The sequence below is a fragment of the Ochotona curzoniae genome, unplaced genomic scaffold (assembly GCF_017591425.1).
Source record: "Ochotona curzoniae isolate NIBS_2020 unplaced genomic scaffold, NIBS_Ocur_1.0 contig_66, whole genome shotgun sequence".
Lineage (NCBI taxonomy): Eukaryota > Metazoa > Chordata > Mammalia > Lagomorpha > Ochotonidae > Ochotona > Ochotona curzoniae.
Window position 1 is genome coordinate 24,082,375 of NW_024466512.1, and position 19,835 is coordinate 24,102,209.

Consider the following 19,835-nt stretch of genomic DNA (forward strand, 5'->3'; position numbering starts at 1 on the left):
AATAGAAGTGACCTTGCAGCAATAAGTGTCCCCGGCTGTGAAAGTGGTTGCCTTGTGTTGCACAAACACAAGACTCACACACAAGAGGGGTCTGTCTCTGGGGTGCTGAGGAGCTGGGATGGCAATGGGGAACAGTGTCTGGAGAGATACCTGGGGGGGAGTGTACATTTGTGTGGGGAAGTCAAAAAGGAATTCACTGGTGGTAGGAGGTAGGAAACAGGAGAGGCTGGAGTGTCACGAGCAGCCAGCAAGGCCAGCACTGCTGTGGGTATGCCCATGCGCTCCCAGCCCACTGCCTTGACAGAGCCACTGTGTGGCGTGCTGTGCCCCTTGCCGCCAGTTCCCTCCAGTCTCTGCTGTAGCTGACAACAGGTGCATGGGTGGAGCGAGATTCTGGCAGTCACACACAGCATCCACCTGTGTGCCATGCACAGGTGGCAGTGCCAAGAGGGGAGGGCCCTCCAGCAGCCCTTTGGCTTAGAAGCCACTTCTGCACACAGTCTCTGGCTCATTTTTTTTTTTTTAATCTGTATTCGTGATGGAGAAACCCTGCCTCTCCCTGTGCAGGGAGCAGCCTGCTAAGCCTGCATGAAAACAAAGGGCTCCTAATTCAAACTGGCCTCCAAGGACCTGCAGTTTGCTAGTCTTTACTCCAGCTGAATCCTGTAGGTGGCACTGGACTTCCGCCCGGTTCATAGGCATCTCCTGCCATGCTGCCCTGTGCAGACTCCCAGCAGGAGGAGCAGTGTCCCTTGGTGTCCCAGATCGAAAGCTGACAGGGCTGTGGCTCCTCCCCCGGCTCCTTTTCTCCCCGCCGCCTGGGGAGGCCCAGCCCACGACAGAAATGGCTGCCCATGCTCTCCGTCTCCGCCGGGCTGCAGGCTCCTCTCTGTGTCCTGCCTGGAGACAAGCTCACACAGTAGGCAAGGGACACCTGAAGCCTGAATACGACGCAGTGGTGATAGGAGCAGGTAACACCGGTGGGCTGCGGGGAAGGCAGACTCCGTGACCTAGCTCATTCCTCACTCACCCACTCAGTGCACTTGGGCGGGAGTATGGAGCAGAGCCAGGTGCCCAGAACTCTGCTGTAACCTCTGGCGACAACATGCCCAGGGGCTGTCGCAAATGCTTGCCTTCTCTGGGATTGGATCTCACCGCCTCAAATGACGAGAGGACCAAGTTAGGTTAGGGGGTTCCCTGCATCTGCTGCAGTTAGTGTTCCCATATGTTCTTGGAAAGCTTGTGGCCCCAGGGTTGGGAAGAGCCAGCTAACCCCCTGCCAGGGTTCCCATGGCCACCACCTCTCCACTGGAGCTCACTCTCTCCGGTGGAAGCCACAGTCGGTTCCTGAAAGGGAGTGAAGGAGAAGCACCTGCGCCTCAGGGCCGTGTTGTGTGTCCCTGGGGCTGTGGCCCCACTGCCCTCCCCTCGGGGACAGCCAGATGTCCTCCTTCTGCGGTGGTCTTGTAGCACAGCTGACCCCCAGGCTACCGATGCCTAATGAGGCAGAGGCTCAGAACCAGATTTCCTTCCCTTCCCAGCTTTCTGCGGGACTCATAAAGGTCCCCCGGAAATGTTGGTGCCAGCTGTGTCCCCACAGAGACAATGGTCCTGAAAGGTGACTCTTGGCACTCAGCTTTTGAGTGGAACTCTCTAGTTCTGCTTCATTTTTGTATATGCTGAGGGTAGTTGCCAGCTGCTGGTAGATGTGGAACAGGAAGATGTGTGTATGTGCACGCTCACATTCACGTGTGATTCACATATAATATAGGTGTGTCAGTTCACCCATGCAGAGTCAGCTCTCTGCGTCCATAAGTTCCACATCTGCAGATTCAACCATACACGAACCGTGTACCTTGTCATTAAGCTACAATGGCTATAGCCAAACTGCACCGTGCAGACTTTCTTGTCATCATCCCCTCAGTGGTGCAGCCTGGCACCTAGGCATGAGCATTTATATCGCAGTGGCTGCTCTACATAATCCAGAGACGCTTTAACACCTGGATTGCTGGGGAGGGACAAAGGCAACGCTAGAAGAATAAACGTGGTTGGACCTGACCGTGCTTACAGTGATCTGCATCCGACAAAACCAGCCGTGGCTGGCAGCAGCCATGCACGGGAGCTGCACTCCCCGGCAGGTTCACTGTTCCAGCCAGCCTCAGGACAGGACACACCCATGGAGCAGCCGCCTGCACTGACCTTCCCTACCATGACACCTGCTCCTCCCCCACGTGATGGAAGCCCTGGCGAGGCTTTCGTGGGATGACTGATTTCCTGTTGACCTTCACTCCAGCGTGGAGTCACTGATTACACTGGGGAACTGGGTTCCACTGAAGCCAGGGCAAGAGCTAGCGTCTTCTGACTCCTCTCCCCAGATACTGCCGGAAAGCTTGAGTGTGTGTGTGGTGGGGAGGTTGGGGCAGCTAGTTCTAGGACCTTTACAGGGCTGGGGACAGGGTGAGTGACCTCGTGTCTGGAGCAAGGCATCTGCCTATCTCCCAGTAATGCTCTCTTGCCTTCTCTGTCTCATTGCAGGACACAACGGGCTTGTGGCTGTGAGTAGCTCCCCCTTGACCTCACTTTATCACCTCCCCACAGCCCGTGGCTCTCAGCAGCCTTGGGCTGGGCTGCAGCAGGGAGCAGGAGCGAGCAGGCAGGATGAAGGTGACGGCAGAGAGGGCAAAGCAGCTTCTGCCATCCACTGCTCTCAGCAAGGTGGGATGGACTGCGTACTAGGGCAGTGTGGCTCCCTGGCCTGGCCTGGTCTGAAGGCACAGGATCACCCCTGCACTCTATGAAGGGTCGGGGTCTTTGCAAAACATGTTGGGGAAAGTTGGAAGGCATGTGACCCACACAGCCTGGGAGCTGGCTCGAGCCTGGGGTCAGGTGCCTGGGGCTGGGTGTGACCTGCTGGCTTCTAGTCATGAACTCTCTTTATAGAGAGCCCTGTGCTCCCAGCTCAGTACCCGTGCTGCATATCCAGAGTGCCCTGGAAGCAGAAAAGGCCAGGCAAACCCAGGCCCAGGGCCCCTTCCCAGGGCACAGCGGCTTCTCGACCCCAAGCTGTGGCTGCTCCGCTCAGGCGCACTTCTCACACCACTTCTCAAATCATTCAAAGCCACAAAACACAGAATCCAGCAACACGGGGTGCTACAGGCCTGATGTGTACCTTAATACAGCATCTGTCTTATCACACCATTCTATATCAACATTTTACAGGGAAACATACACTACTCAGCTGCTCAGTAATTTCACTTGTTTGAGAGGCAGACAGAAAGAGATCTTCCATCTACTGGTTCATTTCTTAAATGCTTACAGCATCCATGTCTGGGCCAGGCCCAGGCCAGGAGGAGGAACTCCCGCCCGGCCTCCCAAGGACAGGCATGGAGTTAGTGGTGAGGACACTACTTGGGACACGTCTCATGCTGGTGCTTGGATTTGGGTTCCTGCTATGTGTCCAGTTCCAGCTTCCTGAGTTCCACACCCCTGGATGCCTAGGTGCCTGGGTCCCTGCCACCCACATGGGCACACAGTAGAGCTCCAGGTCCCCCACTTTGGCCAGTCTCAGCAGCTGCAAGATTTGGAGAGTGAACCAAGACAGAAGATTCTCTCTCTCTCCCTTTAAGACAAACGTGTTAATTTTTTTTTTTAATGAGGATCTCCCAGCTTGGTATCAGGGACCCCACTACTTGAGCCACGCCTTGGCTTTGCATCCCAAGGTGTGCGCCTTAGGAGAAAGCTGGAGAGGAAGCAGAGCCTGCCCCCAGCCAAGGCACTCCCACACAGGGTGTGGACGTCCTGAATGGCAGCTTGGCAGCTTAATGTCTAGGCCAAGCACCTGCCCCTGATCTGTAATTTAGAACATTGATTTGCTGTCCATCGGGCATGATCTCATCTCCCAGTCTGCTGCTTTCTGTCCATTAAAGCTGAAGACAAATCTCTTGGCATCTCAGAGCCACCGTCGGGACAATGGCAGACCCTCCCTGCACAGAGCTGTTGTGAAACTGGCCGGTCGCAAGCTGTGAGGACCTGGCCACAAAGCTGTACACACACCACAGTGCATGTAGTTAGAAGCTGCCAGGCTGATGAAGGCCTGAGTCAGTGCCCTTCAGCCGAGGAGCTCCAGGGCCATCCCTGTGGCTGCTGAGGTGGACTCATTACCCAGTACAGCAGAGGAGACTCACGCCAGGGGTGTCTCAGGCAGCCCTTCAACAAGAGGCTGGGCAGAACCCGCTCCAGGGTTTGAGGGGGCATCTAGGAAAGCATGCATGCTCTAAATTTCAGATTCAGAAATTGAGACAGTCTTTTGGTAGGGTGTCTTGGCAAACCCTATCTATGGAAACAGGGACGCATACTAGGATTGTGGGAACTGAGAAGTAGTGGCCACTTGTTTGGGCTGCGAGAGCAGGAGTCACGGGGACCTTGCTTAGATTTGTGCCATGAACCTACTCGCCATGGCTTCAGGGTGACCCTGTTTGAGGTGGTCACTCTACAAACCCAACCCATGGCTGATGCAAGAATAACTCAGCCACCCCTGCATGCTCCCTAGCTAATAGCTGCTCCTTCATCATTCTCTCTGGGGTGTGTTGGATGTGTAGACTGCCAGGGCTGGAACCCCAGCTTCTCTATCCATCAGCTCCAGGAGCCCGAGGCAGCCTGTCAACCTCACTGAGGCTTGGTTTTCTCACTTCCATACCTGCTCCAGCATAATAGAGTGTGTGATATGAGAGGACATGCCCTCTTAATGCCTAGTTCACAATGCAGCTGCCAAAGGGGCTTTTCCAAAATCTACCTTCTGCCCTGAATTCAGGAAGTTGTGTTGTGTTCCTAGGGAGATCAGCACAGCTCAAATCAACAAAACCTGTACTGTTTCCCATTGCGTGAAGACTACCACAAAGACCCCTACAGTCATTGTTCTCCCAAATGAAATTCTGTGGACACCACAGTTTCATGTGTGGTACTTGCCTCCGCTGTGTGAGGGATTGTTGTAAGCCCTACCTAGGGACCACTCACCGTAGCACAACAGAGCAGGCAGAGTGAGCCAGCTGACCATTGGGCCCGTTTTCCCACACAAGGCGCCTGAGGCCGATGGGTCAGGCACAGCAGCTGCACCTGCAGGAAGAGAAGGAGCAGCTGAGGCAGAGCAGTCGAGTTTCCCCCTCCAGGCCCAGCCTCCTCGTGCTGTCTTTGCTGTGCCCACCAGGGCAGAGGGGCAGCCTGGGATGTGCTGGGAGAGACTGTCCCTTTCTGCTGGGAAGGGGCAGGCGGGAGCAGGCATGGGGATTGGAGGAGAGTGAGGGCACCAAGAGCCAGGGGATGCACAGGCCCCTCAGAGAGGACCCGAAGGTACAGCCAGCCCTGGAGATCCCAGCTGTTCCCGAGGGTAATGGGGAGCCTTGTGCCTCCCTCAGGCAGCGTACCTGCAGCGACTAGGAGTGAACACGGCGGTCTTTGAAAGGCGCCATGTGATTGGAGGCGCAGCTGTCACCGAGGAGATCATCCCAGGTGAGTCCTGAGAGGTAGTGGGAGTGAGGCAGGCAGGGGGAGGGACAGGGAGGTGGTGGCTGGTGACTGAGCAACCACATCTGATTCTCTTCCAGGGTTCAAGTTCTCCCGAGCATCCTACCTCCTCAGTCTGCTGAGACCACAGATTTACACTGACCTGGAGCTGAAGGTACAGCAGTCCCCTACACCTTGGGGTGTAGGAGTGCTGGGGATGGGGCAGCAGTCCCATCCTCCCACCCTCCAGGTTCCCTGTCTTATACCAGGATGACCTCCTGCCTGCCTGCCTGGGGTGTCCTCTTCTTCTGTTTGAGGGTCCCCATGACCCCCTGCTGTCTTCTGCTGAGAAACTTACACACTGGGAAATATCACAGGAAAATTGGGCCTCTTGTGAAGAATAAGCTATGTCCGCATCAGACCCATGTTCTCCATGGCAGCTCCTGGCTGGTGTCTGGGAGGGAATGGGGGCCCACCAGGCCCCATCCCATCACTTCCTGGGGTCTTACCTGAGCCTGCCAGGTTACCTGCCTGCATCCCTGGGCATCCACCTTAACAAAGCAGCCTCAGGCCTGAGCCCTGTTTCTGCAGGTGTTACCCTTCCAAGCCTGCTCGGTGCTCAGCACCTGGAGCAGGAGTCTGGCCCCCAGGACCTTCACCTCCTCTGGCCCCTGGGCTGCAGAGAGGGGATCCTGGGGCCTCTGGCTCCCCCTTGTCTACACTGCTGAAACCTTCCCTGCCCCATCTCTTATCAGCTCCATCCCCATATCCCCAAAGCTGACTCAGTGCTAAATCACTAATCCCTCAGCCACCTTGCCCCTTTCCTACCATTCTCGCCTGGGCTGAATGTGTGTGCTGAGAAATCCCATGCCTAAGCCAAGGGACAGCTGCTGGTGGCCTTGTTTCAGAGGAGAACCACATGACTGGTCTAATCCAGTGATCGTTGAACTTTGTCCATGCTCTGCATGCAGTTAAAACCATCAAGAATGCAAAGGGCGCCACTTGTAAGAGAAAAGTTCCAGAGTCAGATGCAAATTTCATTCACTTCAATTTTTTACTCTTGAAATAATTCCTGGATTGCTACCAGGTCTCCTGGTGGTGATGGGAGGGTATTGGTTTGTTCGTTCATTTGAAAAATGTTTCTGAGCCCCTGCTCTGTGCCAGGCATTGAGAGATGCCCCGGGGGTCGGAGTGGTGAAGGAGGGAAGCAAACTTCAGGTAGATGTTGGTAGTACTAAGAAAGAGATGAGGCAATGGGATAGAGACAGTGGTGACTGGGAAATCCCCCTTCAAGAGGTGACACTTGAGTTGACATTTGAATGCCAAGAAGTCATCAGCCACGCGGACACTGGATCAAAGAAGCAAGTGGAGGAAAACCAGTGTGGCCAGAGCAGGCAGGTGGTAGGCAGAGGCCGGGGACAGAGGCCAGCTCAGAGCTTTCTGCCCAGGATGAGGAGTATGTATTCACACTATGGTGTATGGTGCGGTATACAGTGTGGTGTGGAATGATATGTAGTGTGGTGTGGTACAGTGTGGTACAGTATGCCTTATTTTGATACACTATGCCAATGTCATTTATTACTGGGTGTCTGTGCCAGCAAGCTTGTGATAGCTTTTCTTATAGAAATGGGAACCAGCAGCCATTCCTCGGGAACCTGTGCACAGCAACCTAACTGCTCACACCCTCACCAGTAGAGGAAGGCTGAGGTAGACACTGCGATCTCTCAGCTGTCACTCTGTTTGTGTTCCACAGAAACATGGGCTGAGGCTTCACCTCCGAAACCCACACTCCTTTACCCCAATGCTGGAAGATGGCACGGGGGGCAGGGTGCCCAGGTCCCTGCTGCTGGGCGCAGACATGGTAGAAAACCAGAAGCAGATCGCACGCTTCTCACAGAAGGATGCCCAGGTAGGGAGAGCGACCGAAGCCTGCCCTCCTTGGTTCTCAGTAGCCTGGAGGTAAAAAGAAGTGGATCTGGTTGGATTTGTTCTGGAACGCCGTTGTTCAAAGGTTATGGGGGCTTGAACAGGCCACTCCGCCTTCCCAGGAGGGTTCTGTCTGTGCCGGCTTGGATCTCAGTCACTGTGAAGAGGGTCACTGGAGGGCTGAGGTTAAGACCAGTGGACGCTGGGGGTCTTGGTCTGTGTGTGGTCAGGGTCAGGGTGAAACCACTGTGCAGGCATCTTGCCTGCTGGGTTTTCCACAGCATGCACTGACCCCATGTATGCCTGCCATCCCTCCTTCCTGCCTTCATACAGAATTCCAAGTGGTTCTCCATGTCAGAACACACAGGAGCCAAAGAGGAGCTGGAGGGAAGACAAGGGTTAACTCAGGTTAGAATGAAGTGGATCGGGAGAACTGAAATGACAGTTGTTCATTCAACTTGGCCTCAGGCCCTGGCAAGCCCAAGACAGAAAGTATCTGCCATGTGTGCAGTTCTAGGGAAAGGAGGAGCATGGGAACATCACCCCCAAAATCACCTTCTAGGAACTGCGGGGGAGCCCTGCCCAGATGAGTCACTGAGGGATGCAGGTAACCACACAGAGTGTCCACAGGGCTGTTCCTGTACCCAGACTGGATCTAAGATGAAGGTTGTAACATAAAAGCAGATCTCACTGGAGAGATTTTTTTTTTAGGAGTCTGTGTCAAAACAACCTAAATATATTGCTTCTTGTGCCAGTCTTGTGGTGGGTAAAGCCTAGGCAACCACAAGCACAGCCCGTGCAGCTCTAGCTAGCGGTTTCCAAGCCCACGGTGAGCAGAGTCACCTGCAGAGCTTAGCATTTAAATTTCAAAAATCTGTTTGTGACCTAAGGAGTTTCTGTCTACCGCTTTCCCAAATGCCCGCAATGGCAGAAGCTGAGCCAGGGCTGAAGCTGGGAGCTAGGGACTCCCACATGGGTGATATGAACCCAGTTACTTGAGCCACCCATCGTTGTCTCAGAATCTGCACTTTTAGGAGTCAGAAGCCAAAGTGAGGTTGCTCCAATGTGGGATGCAGTTGTCCTAACAGCTACGTTAACCGCCAGCTGCAGGGAGCTCAGCTCTGCAAAAGTACTTCACAGGTGGACTGTATTGTACCCCCACCTTGCCCTAGATCCTGTCCATCTGAGGATCCCTGGGAAGGCTGCAGTACAAGGTTGGTCCAAGGGGCCTGCAGGACTGTGCTGTGCCCCAGGCCGATGATCACACGCCCAGGAAGCACTGACTTATATCCCATTGCAGGGTGTCCTATCCTAGCAGCCTGTCAAACATCTGCCCTGGAGAAAGCCATTTACCTTCATTTCTACCCAGACTTCTCAAATATCCTTCCACACACAACTGTTTTTTACTGCAAGGCTTTTAAAAAGTCCACAGGTAGAGAAAAACCAAGATGAAAGACCCCAGCAGCCCTCCTGGTCCCAGCCGCCCATCCAGTGGAGGAAGGGTGTGGGCCAGAAGCCTGACAGAAGAGGTGGTGTGGGGTGATGGGGTGCCGGCTAGGCACCTGCGAGTGGTCAGGAGGCATGCCCACTCTTCAGGACAGGTGAGGGCCATCAGCTCATGGGGAGATGGGGATAATGAATGGAATGACAAAGGCCAGAAGGTAGAACCTGAGACCTCACCAGGGTCCTGCTTGTTTGCTGTGGCTGCTAACTGGTCTTGTCCAGCACTGATCCCTGGTCCCTGGGTGCTTCCAGGACTGGACGGGGGATGTAGTCACCAAGGAGAGGTGACCTGAAGAGTGGGAGCTAGAACAGAGTCCTTGTGGGATGTAGGAGGTGGCGCCTGGACTTGGAGCTCTGTTCCAGGCCTTTCCCAGATACGAGGCGTTCCTGAGTCGCTTGACGTCAGCGATAGATCCCCTGCTGGACGCAGCCCCTGTGGACCTGGTGGGCCTCCAGCGAGGGTCCCTGCAGCAAAGGCTCAAGTCGCTGTCCACCCTCACACCTCTGTTGAAGGCAGGTGAGTCCCCAGGCCCAAGAAGTAACCTTTGTGGGGGTGTGACACAGCCTGCCCCTCCAAGGCAACCTGCCCTAAGGCGTGCTTGGGACACTTTCCTGAGAAAGTCTTAGTCTAGAGTGGAACCCCCTGAAATATGTACATGGAATTGGTTCCAGTACCTCCTCCCCCACCATGACACCCAAACCTTCGGATGCTCACCTCCCTGTGGAAAATGGCACAGTATTTGCATGTAACAGATGAACAGCTTCAGACAGTCTCTAGGTCACTTATAACACTTCAAACAGTGCAAAGGCCGTGTGAACGGTTCTGATTCTGCACTGTGGAGGGAGCGATGCTGTTGGGGTTACGTTGAGTGAAGCTGATCAAAGCCAGCACGGAGCTCATCTCCAAAGCTAGTGCTAGAATAATAATTAGGGGACAAGAGAACTTGAAGTGCTTCCCCCGATACATGAAGGATGCTAGATCAGGACTCAGCAAGAAAAAGTTCAAGGATCAGTTGGTGATGTCTTCTGTGGCTCTGAGAAGGGAAGATACAGCAGGCACACTATTGTTTTCTAAAACCCTTTAGGGGATGCAGACCAGCTTAGCTTCTGTAGAAAAGGCCTAGAAAAATCCCAAACCTATTGACCATGGACACACACTCACACCACAAAACTCCAGTGGCCAACAAAACCAAGCCTTTATGCCCCCATGTCTGGCTCTGCTATGCCCTGCTGGCCCAGCTGATGTGTGCTGTCCTCAGCACGTGTTCACAGCTGACGCAGCTCTGCTTCTGGCATTTTCCATCCTCATCCTGGAAGCAGCAAATTAGCCCAGATCTGGACTTCTCACAGCAGTGGATGGAGCTCGGAGGCCAAGCCCTGATGCTCAGGCCTTTCGCAAGCTTGGGTTGTGTCATATCTACAAGTGTTCCACGGGCTAAGAGAATAGTGCAGGAATAATGTGCCAAGCTGAGGAGCAGGGCAAGTGCCAAGTTGAGGAGAAGGGAATAGAGGCCCTGCCGAGATCCACAGCAAGCAGTAAGGATTTGGAACCAGGGTGGGGGTGGGGTGGGGGGGTAATCTATCACACGTGCTCAAAATAGATGCTGCTTTTCCTGTTACCAGTCCAATACCGTCTGTGAACACCTGCTGTGTGCCAGACAGCAAACCAAGAGCTGACGGCCACCATTCCTGCCCTCGAGGCACTGATGACAAAACACTGCGGAGGATGATCTGCTGAATCCAGTACCAAAAGACCCAAGCTTGGGGTACTTGTTGCCTCTGGGTTCAAATGAGGGGATGGGGCAAGGTTTAAAAATGTCCAAAACCAACTCCAACAGCTGGCATGTGCCTGGCGCTGACCGAATGCTTTCTGTGTCTCGTTTTATCCTCAAAGTGGCCCAGGTCACAGCCAGGACCAGGAGACCTGTAGGGCTCAGACAGCGGCATCTTGGTCCATTTTGTGTTGCTATAAAACTAAGCAGCTGATTGTGGAATGCAGAGCGAGGGCCCGTCGCCTGCATTCACTGTGCTCCATGGGCTCCCATCCCCTCCACCCCTTGGTGGGGCCCATCTGGGTCTCCGTGGCCTGTCTAAGTGAATGCCATGCCCTCTCCCATAGGCTTCACCCTGGGAGTGCAGCTGCCCCGGTACTACCAGGTCCTCGTGGCTCCCATCACCAAGGTCAGTAACTCCTGGCCACCTCCAAGGCCCCGCCGTGCTGGAAGGGGGCCTCCTTCCCACCCTCCTCCTACCCTACCCCACAAACCCCTTCCTGGGACCTCTGCTGTTTAGGTGCTGAGTCACTGGTTTGAGTCTGAGCCACTGAAAGCCACTCTGGCCACAGATGCTGTGATTGGAGCCATGATGAGCCCCCACACCCCGGGCAGCGGGTGAGTGAGGGGTGGTGCAGGTTCTCCCACGAGAGGAAGGACTAGCACAGCAGTGGCAGCAGCTACTGTGACCCCCACGTACCAAGCTGACCCCGGGAGCCCAGTGCTCACTGCCTAATCAGCTTACCCCTCCAAGCTGTGTCTGACAACTCTAGTTCAGAGAAGGGAAGTGTGTTGCCCAAAGTCACACAGCTAATGTTGGAGCTGATGCTGAGCCCAAATTGAACACCCAAATTTGTCTTAGCTGTTGCCCCAGGAAAAGCCTCAGCCCCACCCAGCACTGTGGCAGCTCGGCAGCAACACCCTCCTCGCTCCCTTCCCCCAGCCTGTTCTCTCCTGCCACTGCCAGCCTCCTACAAAGCCTGCTGTCACTGCTCTCCTGCTGCTCACACAACACACTCACACACACACAGGAACAGCACACACACATATACACACTACACAGCAGCACAGGGCGCTTTCTCAGGGTACGTGGGGTGTGCACTTACAGCCCAGTCTGAGAAGTGGCAGACAACAGTGAAGACTGACTTGACTTAATGAGCCCCTTGTAGAGTGGGGAAAAAGGTGTGTGTGTGTGTGTGCCCATGTGTGTCCATGCTCATATCTTTATGTGTTTCTGTGTGTGTATGTATGTCTCTATGTGTCTGTGTGTGTGTGCCCACATGTGTGAGATTGCTGCCAGGTGCTGGGCCATTTCCAGTGCAGCAGCAGACACTGGGAGAGGCTATAAGGCTATGGCTTTTCTTTCCAGGGACAGGCACACCCCTTGGCCAGTCCCCCAATCCTCAAAGCTGCAGAGAAGGAGATTGGCAGCAGTGGGTACCCTTGGCCGGGCCCTGTGATAGCCTAGCCAATTTGCATCTCCCACTTGGGGCCTCTTGGCCTTTTCTCTTGGGGTTTTGGGGAGGCCTAGCTCCCATTCAGCTTGAGAAAATGTGCCTTGCAGTGACTGTTTTTGTTTGTTGATCACTGATGGAGCATATGCCTGCACTGGGTGCTGGGGCTTGGCGGGGGAGGTGAATGGATCAGGAATCTTAATGGGAGAGACCTGGAGCAAGTGATGACCACAAAGTGTCATGAATGTAAGACAGAAGGCAAAGTCGGTGCCTAATTGGTCTAGGCCAAAGAAGGCCTCCAATGGGGGAAGAGATGTTTGATCTGAAACCAAAGAAGCAGGAGAAGTGAACTAACTAGAAAAGGAGTGAGGAAACCTCCATGCCTCAAGCAGGGCCCAGGCTGGAGTGGAAGGGACATTCCTCATGCAGGGAACCCAAGGGGAGTGCTGTGGAAGGAACACGGGGGGCAAGGTGTGGTGAAGACCCAGACTATGGGGCACACAGGGACCCTGGAGTCTGCCTGATGAGCCTGGCTGATCCCTGTGAGCAGCAAGGAGAGGAGGGTAGGAGCATGTGGGCACCTGCCAGGCAGGAAGCGTGGGCTAAGGTGATTTGGCGGGGGGCTAGTCTTGCATGGCCTCACAGGAGAAAAGGGGCAAGCAGGTGAAGCTGAGCATCCACAAGAGCGGAGGCTGGTGACGTTTGGATGGGGTCAAGGTCGACACCCTGGTTTCTGTTGGAAACCAACCTTGCCATTCTCTGGGAAGGGGAAGAACAAAGGGGAAGGGGTTGCGGTGGCGCGGGGTGTCGCGTTTATGATGATGCTTACCCCGAAAAGCAGCCAAGCAAGCCAAGTCCACAGTAGCCACACCAGTAGACTGCAGCTGACGTGAGTGTGGGGTGCCTGAGATGGTCAGCACTCCAGCCTTGCAGGTAGATACCCCTTAGGGTGAGCATGTGGAGTGAGCAAGCAGAGGGCTCACTCATCCCTCACCCAAAGCCTCATGGGGAAGGGCTGATTGGGGCACAAGTACAGGATAGGGGGGAATAATTATACTTATAATTTGACCGATATTGAATGCCACTTCCAATCCCTGATTCTGATGCCCTGTCCTTCCTTAGGTATGTGCTGCTGCATCATGTCATGGGGGGCCTGGAGGGCAGGCAAGGGGCCTGGGGTTACGTCCAGGGTGGCATGGGTGCCCTCTCAGATGCCATCGCCAGCTCTGCCACTGCACATGGAGCAAGCATCTTCACGGAAAAGGTGCAGGGGCCCCTCCCACTGCCTGGACTCCTGGCAGGGATACCAGGATAGAGCAGAGCCTAGGATGGGGCTGCCTCCTCGCACTTATGGCCAAAGTGGAACCCAGAAGCCAGGAACACTTTCAAGCAGCCTGGACGGTGGCTATGCATTGGTCACTGAGCACCCTATCCACCTTGAGTTCACCACTCCCTGAGCCACTTGTGGGCTCAGCCTTCTGGGGGAGGGAGAGGGAGAGAAGAGGGAGGGTTACAGCTTCACAGAGAACCCAGTACTTGACAGGTGGATTTGGGATGATGAAGCTGTGACTTGGGGTAGCACAGACAGTGGCAATCCCGCAGGAGCTGCACTGCATGTACCTCCCTTCCCTGCGTTCTGAGGTTTCTCTCTGGTGGGCTCCAGACAGTGGCTCAGGTGCAGGTGAGCCACGAAGGCCGGGTGCAAGGCGTGGTGCTGCAGGACGGGGAGGAAGTGAGGAGTAAGGTGGTACTATCCAACGCATCGCCACAGACAACCTTCTTGAAGCTGACGCCACAGGTGAGGCCCGGGGTGTGGGCGAGGTGTGTGTGCCGAGAACTGGCTGCAAGGCAGGGTCTGTGCCAAGATTGTGGGAAGTACAAGCACCAAGGCTATGTGCTGTGGACACAAGCAGCACGTGGAGAGGTGGCCAACGGGGAAGAATTCTCATGAGTGAGGCGAGTGGGTTCAGGCCATCAGCAGAGCTGGTGCTAGAATCCGGCTCCGAGTTTCCGATCTGGAGCTCTTTTTACAGCTTTTCTAACCTTCCAATTTTCTCTCCTCTCACCAGCACTGCATCTCTGTCTTTGACAATGATCTGTTGCCATATTAATGCAGCAAAACAAACAACCTCAAAGCGTCTGGGCACATAAGGGCATGCGTTAGCTCCCAGATTGAGAGCACTCTGTTGATCTTGGCTGAATTCATCTTCTCTGGGCTAGCTCATCCATCTGCGGTCATCTGTGGGTCAACCAGTTGACTATGCTGATCTGGGCAGGATTTGTTCATATGCTTGGGGTTGGCTGGTTCTGGCTGGTCCAGGGTGATTTCTACTAGAGTGACAGGGACAGCTCAGACCTGCTGCAGGTGCCACTGTCCCCAGGCCAGTCCTCCAGACATGTTCTCAGGGTCTGGTAGCAGGCAGCAACACACAGGCTCAGTCAGGCAAGTGCCATCCTGTTTGTCTGCTAACACTGGCCAGAGCAAGTCTCCCAGCTGAGTTCCTCAGGGGAGGGGCAAGGATATGGGACAATTGCTGACTACACCTGCCCCATCCTTAAAAGATAATACTGTAGTACTGAGCTCCCAGAGGCAAAGCACCACCTCTCCCCAATGGTTGCACTGACAAAACCCACTGCATGCTGTAACACATCTCGTTAAAGTGGTTCCAAGGTGCCTACAGCACCTGAGAGCTTTCACTCCAAAGAGAAATGAGGCCTGCAAAACAGTGGCTCAATCCCAGGCAGGCAGGGCTGTGTCCACTGGTTGAGAGTAGATGAGGGTTAACTCTGAGTGGGAGGCATCTCGGAAGGCTCCACAGAGGAGGTGGTTTGTGCTGAGCTCTGAAGGAGGAAGAGGGTTTCCTGAAGCAGGGGCTGAGCAGAGGAGGAAGGCAGCTGCTTTGGGGCTGTCACAGAGCCTTCTCCTGCCAGGAGTGGCTTCCTGAGGCGTTCGTGCAAGAGGTCTCCCAGCTGGACACGCAATCCCCGGTCACCAAGATCAACGGTAAGATGGAGTCGTCTTGAACATTCTCAGAGTGAGGGCCCTGCAAGCTGGGGGAGGGACACCTGCCTCATCCCCAGCCCACTAACCCCACCCCCAACTTGGAGGTGAAGCACATTTTCCAACCTCCACACTCTTGGTCCAGCACTTGAGTGAGACTGCGCAGGGCAGAGCCTGGAGACCCAAGAACCTTACCACCTACCCTCCCCCTGGCCCCCTAGTGGCGGTGGACAGGCTGCCCAACTTCCTGGCAGCTCCCAACACACCCTCGGGCCAGCCACTGCCCCATCACCAATGCTCCATCCACCTGAACTGCGAAGACACCCTCCTCCTCCACCAGGCCTTCGAGGACTGCCTGGCGGGTCAGCCCTCCCACAGGTGGGTAGTCCCAGGGCACAGCAGGGATCAGCTTTCCCTGCCTGATGTGGAACCTATCATGGGGACTTGGGATCATCCTACATCCATACATACCTAAGTCACAAGGACAGCAAGTGGTGCATATCATGCAAGAAACCTGCAACCAGGACTGGTGAGCGGATGTGTCACAGGTTAACTGAAGGGGTGGGGCTCTGCAAGGCCTTTGGGGGGGAAGATGATTCCAGAAGGAGGAAAGGAGGTTCTGTGATTGTCAGGTCCCCTCTTGCATATTGCCTCCCATGCCTGAGAAGTCACCTGCATGCAAAACTTGCCAATCAAGTCCCAGCTCTGGCACAGGTGGCCGAGGCTGCAGCTGGAGAAAGAGACCAGGAGTGAGCACACACGGGATTTACCCCTGGGTGGGAAGAGGGGGTTGGGGGCTTGAGTGGAGACGTGCAGCCCCCAGAAAGGAGTTTTGGTTTCTTCTTTAATTTTTTAAAGTTTGGGAAGAACACACAATGGGTCGTTGAATCCTCAGATGTGGAATCGTGGTTTCAAGGGCCTCACCAGCCCCAGGCACTGCCTTCTCTGGTCTTTTTAGGAGAGGTCTCAAGGCAAGGGTGAACTCCAAGAACACACCTTCTCCCTGTTTCCCCCCAGGCCTATGATCGAGCTCTGTATCCCCTCCTCGCTGGACCCCACCCTGGCTCCCCGTGGCTGCCACGTCATCTCCCTCTTCACCCAGTACACGCCCTATGCGCTGGCTGGAGGCCAGGCATGGAGCGAGCAGGAGAGGAATGCTTATGCAGACAGAGGTAAAGCCAGGACCCCAGTCCACCCCGACGGCCTCCTGCAGGGGCTGTCCTGGGATTGGGGGGTGGTGGAAGTGCCTGAGAGGGGCTCTGGCTTGATGTTTGCTGGGGTCAGGCACGGGGCTAAGAAAGTCAGACACAGTTCCTGTCCTCAGGCAGCTTCCTGTCTAGTGGGGGAGACCCAGACAGTGGCCACTGCAGCACCACTCACTAAGTTGAACAAAGAAGGAGGCGCTGAGCTTTCTTGGAGAAGGCACATTTGGGCTGAGTTTTAGAGGATGAGTAGAAGTGGGCCACACAGCAAAGGTCATGCCAAATGACAGAAAGCCTGAGCAAAAGTGATGAGGTGACAAAACTTTACATATTCAAAAGGACAAATCATCTCATGTTTAAGGCTGGGGTCAGAAGATGGGAAGGGGACTGGACTGAGCTCAGATGCACAGTATAATTTGCACATGATAAAATAACCTTTGCAGCATATAATTGAATGAATCAGCGCTCTCTCCTAGCTCGGTCCGTGTAGGCCTCCCTCCTGCCTAACACCGGCCTGTGTCTTGTGTCTCTGTTGTTGGCTCACAGTGTTTGATTGCATCGAGGCCTACGCCCCCGGCTTCAAGGGCTCCGTGCTGGGCAGGGATGTCCTCACTCCTCCTGACTTGGAGAGAGTCTTTGGGCTTCCTGGAGGGGTGAGTGTGAGCTGTGAGCCTGGGGTCCCCGCTGCCTCCCCCTTCCTGCCCAGGCATCACTGCGAAGGGAGAGCAGTGGCAGGGGGTCACAGCTAAGTGGGGGCCAAGAAGTGGTCACACCTAGGGAAGGGGGCAGGAGTGGGGACATCAAGATACAAGCAGGATGGCATCAGCTGGGAAGCTCACCAAGATTGTGGCCCCTCTGCTGATACCAGCCCCGTGGATCCCAGGGTCCGGCTCAGTTGGGGCTGCAGCCGGTAGCCATGTTCCTGAAATGGGCAGCTACCACTCAGGTAGAATATATTTTTTTTAAGGTTTATTTATTTATGTGCAAGGTAGAGTTCCAGAGAGATAAGGAGAGAGATCTTTTGTTTACTGGTTCACTCCCCAAATGGTCACAACAGCCAGGGCTGGGTCAGGACAAACCCAGCATCCACAGACTTCATCTGGGTCTCCCACAAGGAGGCGGTGGCCCAAGCACTTGGGCCTTTTCCCGCTGCCTTTCCCAGGTGCGTTAGCAGGGGCTGGAACAGAAGTGGAGCAGCCAGGACTCAAACCAGCGCCGATATGGGATGCTGGCACGCAGGCAGGGCTTTACCTGTGCTACCACACCAGCCCCACACATAATCTTCTGCTCCTCAGACCAAACGAGGGGATTCAGGGCCCACAGCCGAACCCCTTGCTATCATTCCCCCTTTCCCTCCCCTGGTTGGTTTCCTCTTCCCGTAAAAGCCCCAGGGAGATGTCCTGGAAAGAGGAAGACAGGGGAGGGGAAGCCACCCAGACAGGGCAGTGGACCTGCCGTGCCCCAGGCTAACCGTGGGGTCCTGCTTCCCGCAGAATATCTTCCACTGTGCCATGTCCCTGGAGCAGCTCTACTTTGCCCGGCCTGTGCCCCTGTACTCTGGCTACCGCTGCCCACTCCCAGGCCTCTATCTCTGCGGAAGTGGGGCCCATCCTGGTGAGTGACCACAGTCTTGTCTCCTCCTGGTCAAGAAAGGAGGCAAGTGGTGGCAGGCTGGGGGAACTGGCAGGGGAGAAGAGACACGTGGGCCTCTGCCCCAAGCACTTGGTCTCCGTGCAAATCCTGGGTCCAGGATCCACCCTGCCAGCTGCTGGGGTCTGAAGTTGCAGCTCGGGGAGCTGCAGTTCATATCCCAGCCTTGGCTGTGAGAGACCCTTGTTCTAACCCATGCTTCTCCCCTGTACCTCTTGCAAGCTTCTCAAAAGCTGCTATTTTCACACTGTCACTTTTTCCGGGCTTATGAGCTACCCAGAAGTGGCTTGTACCCTCCTGTCTTCCTGCCCTGCCCTGCAATCAGTGTCCCAGCAGCCTGCCTGCTAGAAGAGAGTGCCAGCCAGGACTGTGGGCCCAGGCTGTGGTGCAGAAAGCCTGGAGGGCCTTGAGTCTTGCCCCTCATCCCCAGTGGTTGCAATGCCCACCACCTCAGTACCTTTCCTGATGCTGTCCACAGTGCTCTGCCACCAGCTGGCCATCAGCCCTGGCCCTGCCAGCTCTCCGGTGGCTGGTGAGTGGAGTTATGGTTTACACAAGATCCTCTTCCAGGAGGAGGTGTCATGGGAGCCGCAGGGCGAAATGCAGCCCACGTGGTCTTTGGGGACCTCAAGAACATGTGAGCCCGAGTCCACTCACCTGCCCGAGCCTGGGAAGAATTCACCACCTAGCCCCCAGGTGCCCACCGAGACAGCTTCCCAGGCAAGTCTGGTCCAGAGGATGTTACTGGAAGCAGCCAAGTCCTGTGCAGGCTCATCCCGTGCCAGCTAACCTGTATCCACACTTTTGTGAGTGGCCTGGGCCTGTTTAAATAAAAGCAATGGTGAATGCAGAGAGCTTGCCTCTGTTTCTTTCTCCTGTGCTGTGGGCCTGTGTGATCTAAACAGGGCTGGGCTTGTCTGAGGCACCCAGATTTCTCCCAACATCCGTGGAGAGCTGTCACCTAACCACTGCAAGAGTCTGGCCTCCCTACCCTCACCTGGGCCGCAACTGCTGGCTGACGGGGAGGACTGTGCTGTGGCTGGCATGCTCCTGGATAACTGTGAGAATGGAGCCAACGGTCCCCAGAGCCTGGCAGTCACCTGTGGGGGTCACAGGCCCCAACAAGGCTTGGCATCTTGAGCTGGCAGAACTCCAGCCATACCCACAGCAGCCTAGGTGACTGCAAAGAGGGTTCAGCTGAGGGCCTGGGAGCTCCCACTTCTGCCTCCAGAGTCCTCATCTTCCTGCCTGCCAGCAAGCCTGTCACATCACCACAACCTTGCTGTGCACACCTAGAGTGCTCCTAACGAGCTGGGTCAGGACTCTCATAGTGCTGGGCCGGCTAATGCAGCTTTTCCAGCCACAGCCTCTCTAACGAACAGTCAAGGCCATGTCCAGAGCAGCCCCATCGGCTTGGAGGCACAGGCTTCTCTGGTCCAGTGCCACCCCCCTTTCTCCAGGTCAATTGGTCCCACCTCACACCTTCAAGCTGCTGGGCTCAGGATCCTTTCCTTCCTCCAGTTTGGGTGTGGAACAAGCCTTGGGAGCCTGATGACCTCCATGATGACCTGCCCCTGAGGCTGAGTTCTGAGAAAGGAAGTCCTTTCCACCTGGAACTGAAGGGAGCCCAGTGGAAGCTCAGAGGCTGGGGCTGGGTGGACTGGCCAGACTGGGCAGAGCTGGTGCATTTAGCACTGCTGGGCTGTGTTGGGATTTACCTTTCTCAAGACTTCCCAGAGCCCACAGTGGGGAAAAGATGGGAGGAGAGCAGGGCGGATGGGAGGAGGGACCAAGGAGGGAGAGGGAAGGAGGGAAGGGAAGGAGATGT

General features: G+C 55.3%; 1 protein-coding gene across 1 annotated transcript; it reads left to right on the forward strand.

The window, feature by feature from the left end:
• Positions 1-626: 626 nt before the first annotated feature.
• Positions 627-18,732, forward strand: PYROXD2 (pyridine nucleotide-disulphide oxidoreductase domain 2). The gene is made up of 16 exons (XM_040991821.1): positions 627-971; positions 2,536-2,555; positions 5,412-5,505; positions 5,601-5,674; positions 7,253-7,408; positions 9,292-9,445; positions 11,048-11,109; positions 11,221-11,318; positions 13,277-13,418; positions 13,818-13,952; positions 15,086-15,158; positions 15,377-15,533; positions 16,173-16,327; positions 16,904-17,010; positions 17,851-17,971; positions 18,578-18,732. The coding sequence occupies exons 1-16, from the start codon at positions 845-847 to the stop codon at positions 18,646-18,648; spliced, it is 1,746 nt and encodes a 581-aa protein (XP_040847755.1). The 5' UTR covers positions 627-844; the 3' UTR covers positions 18,649-18,732.
• Positions 18,733-19,835: the final 1,103 nt, after the last annotated feature.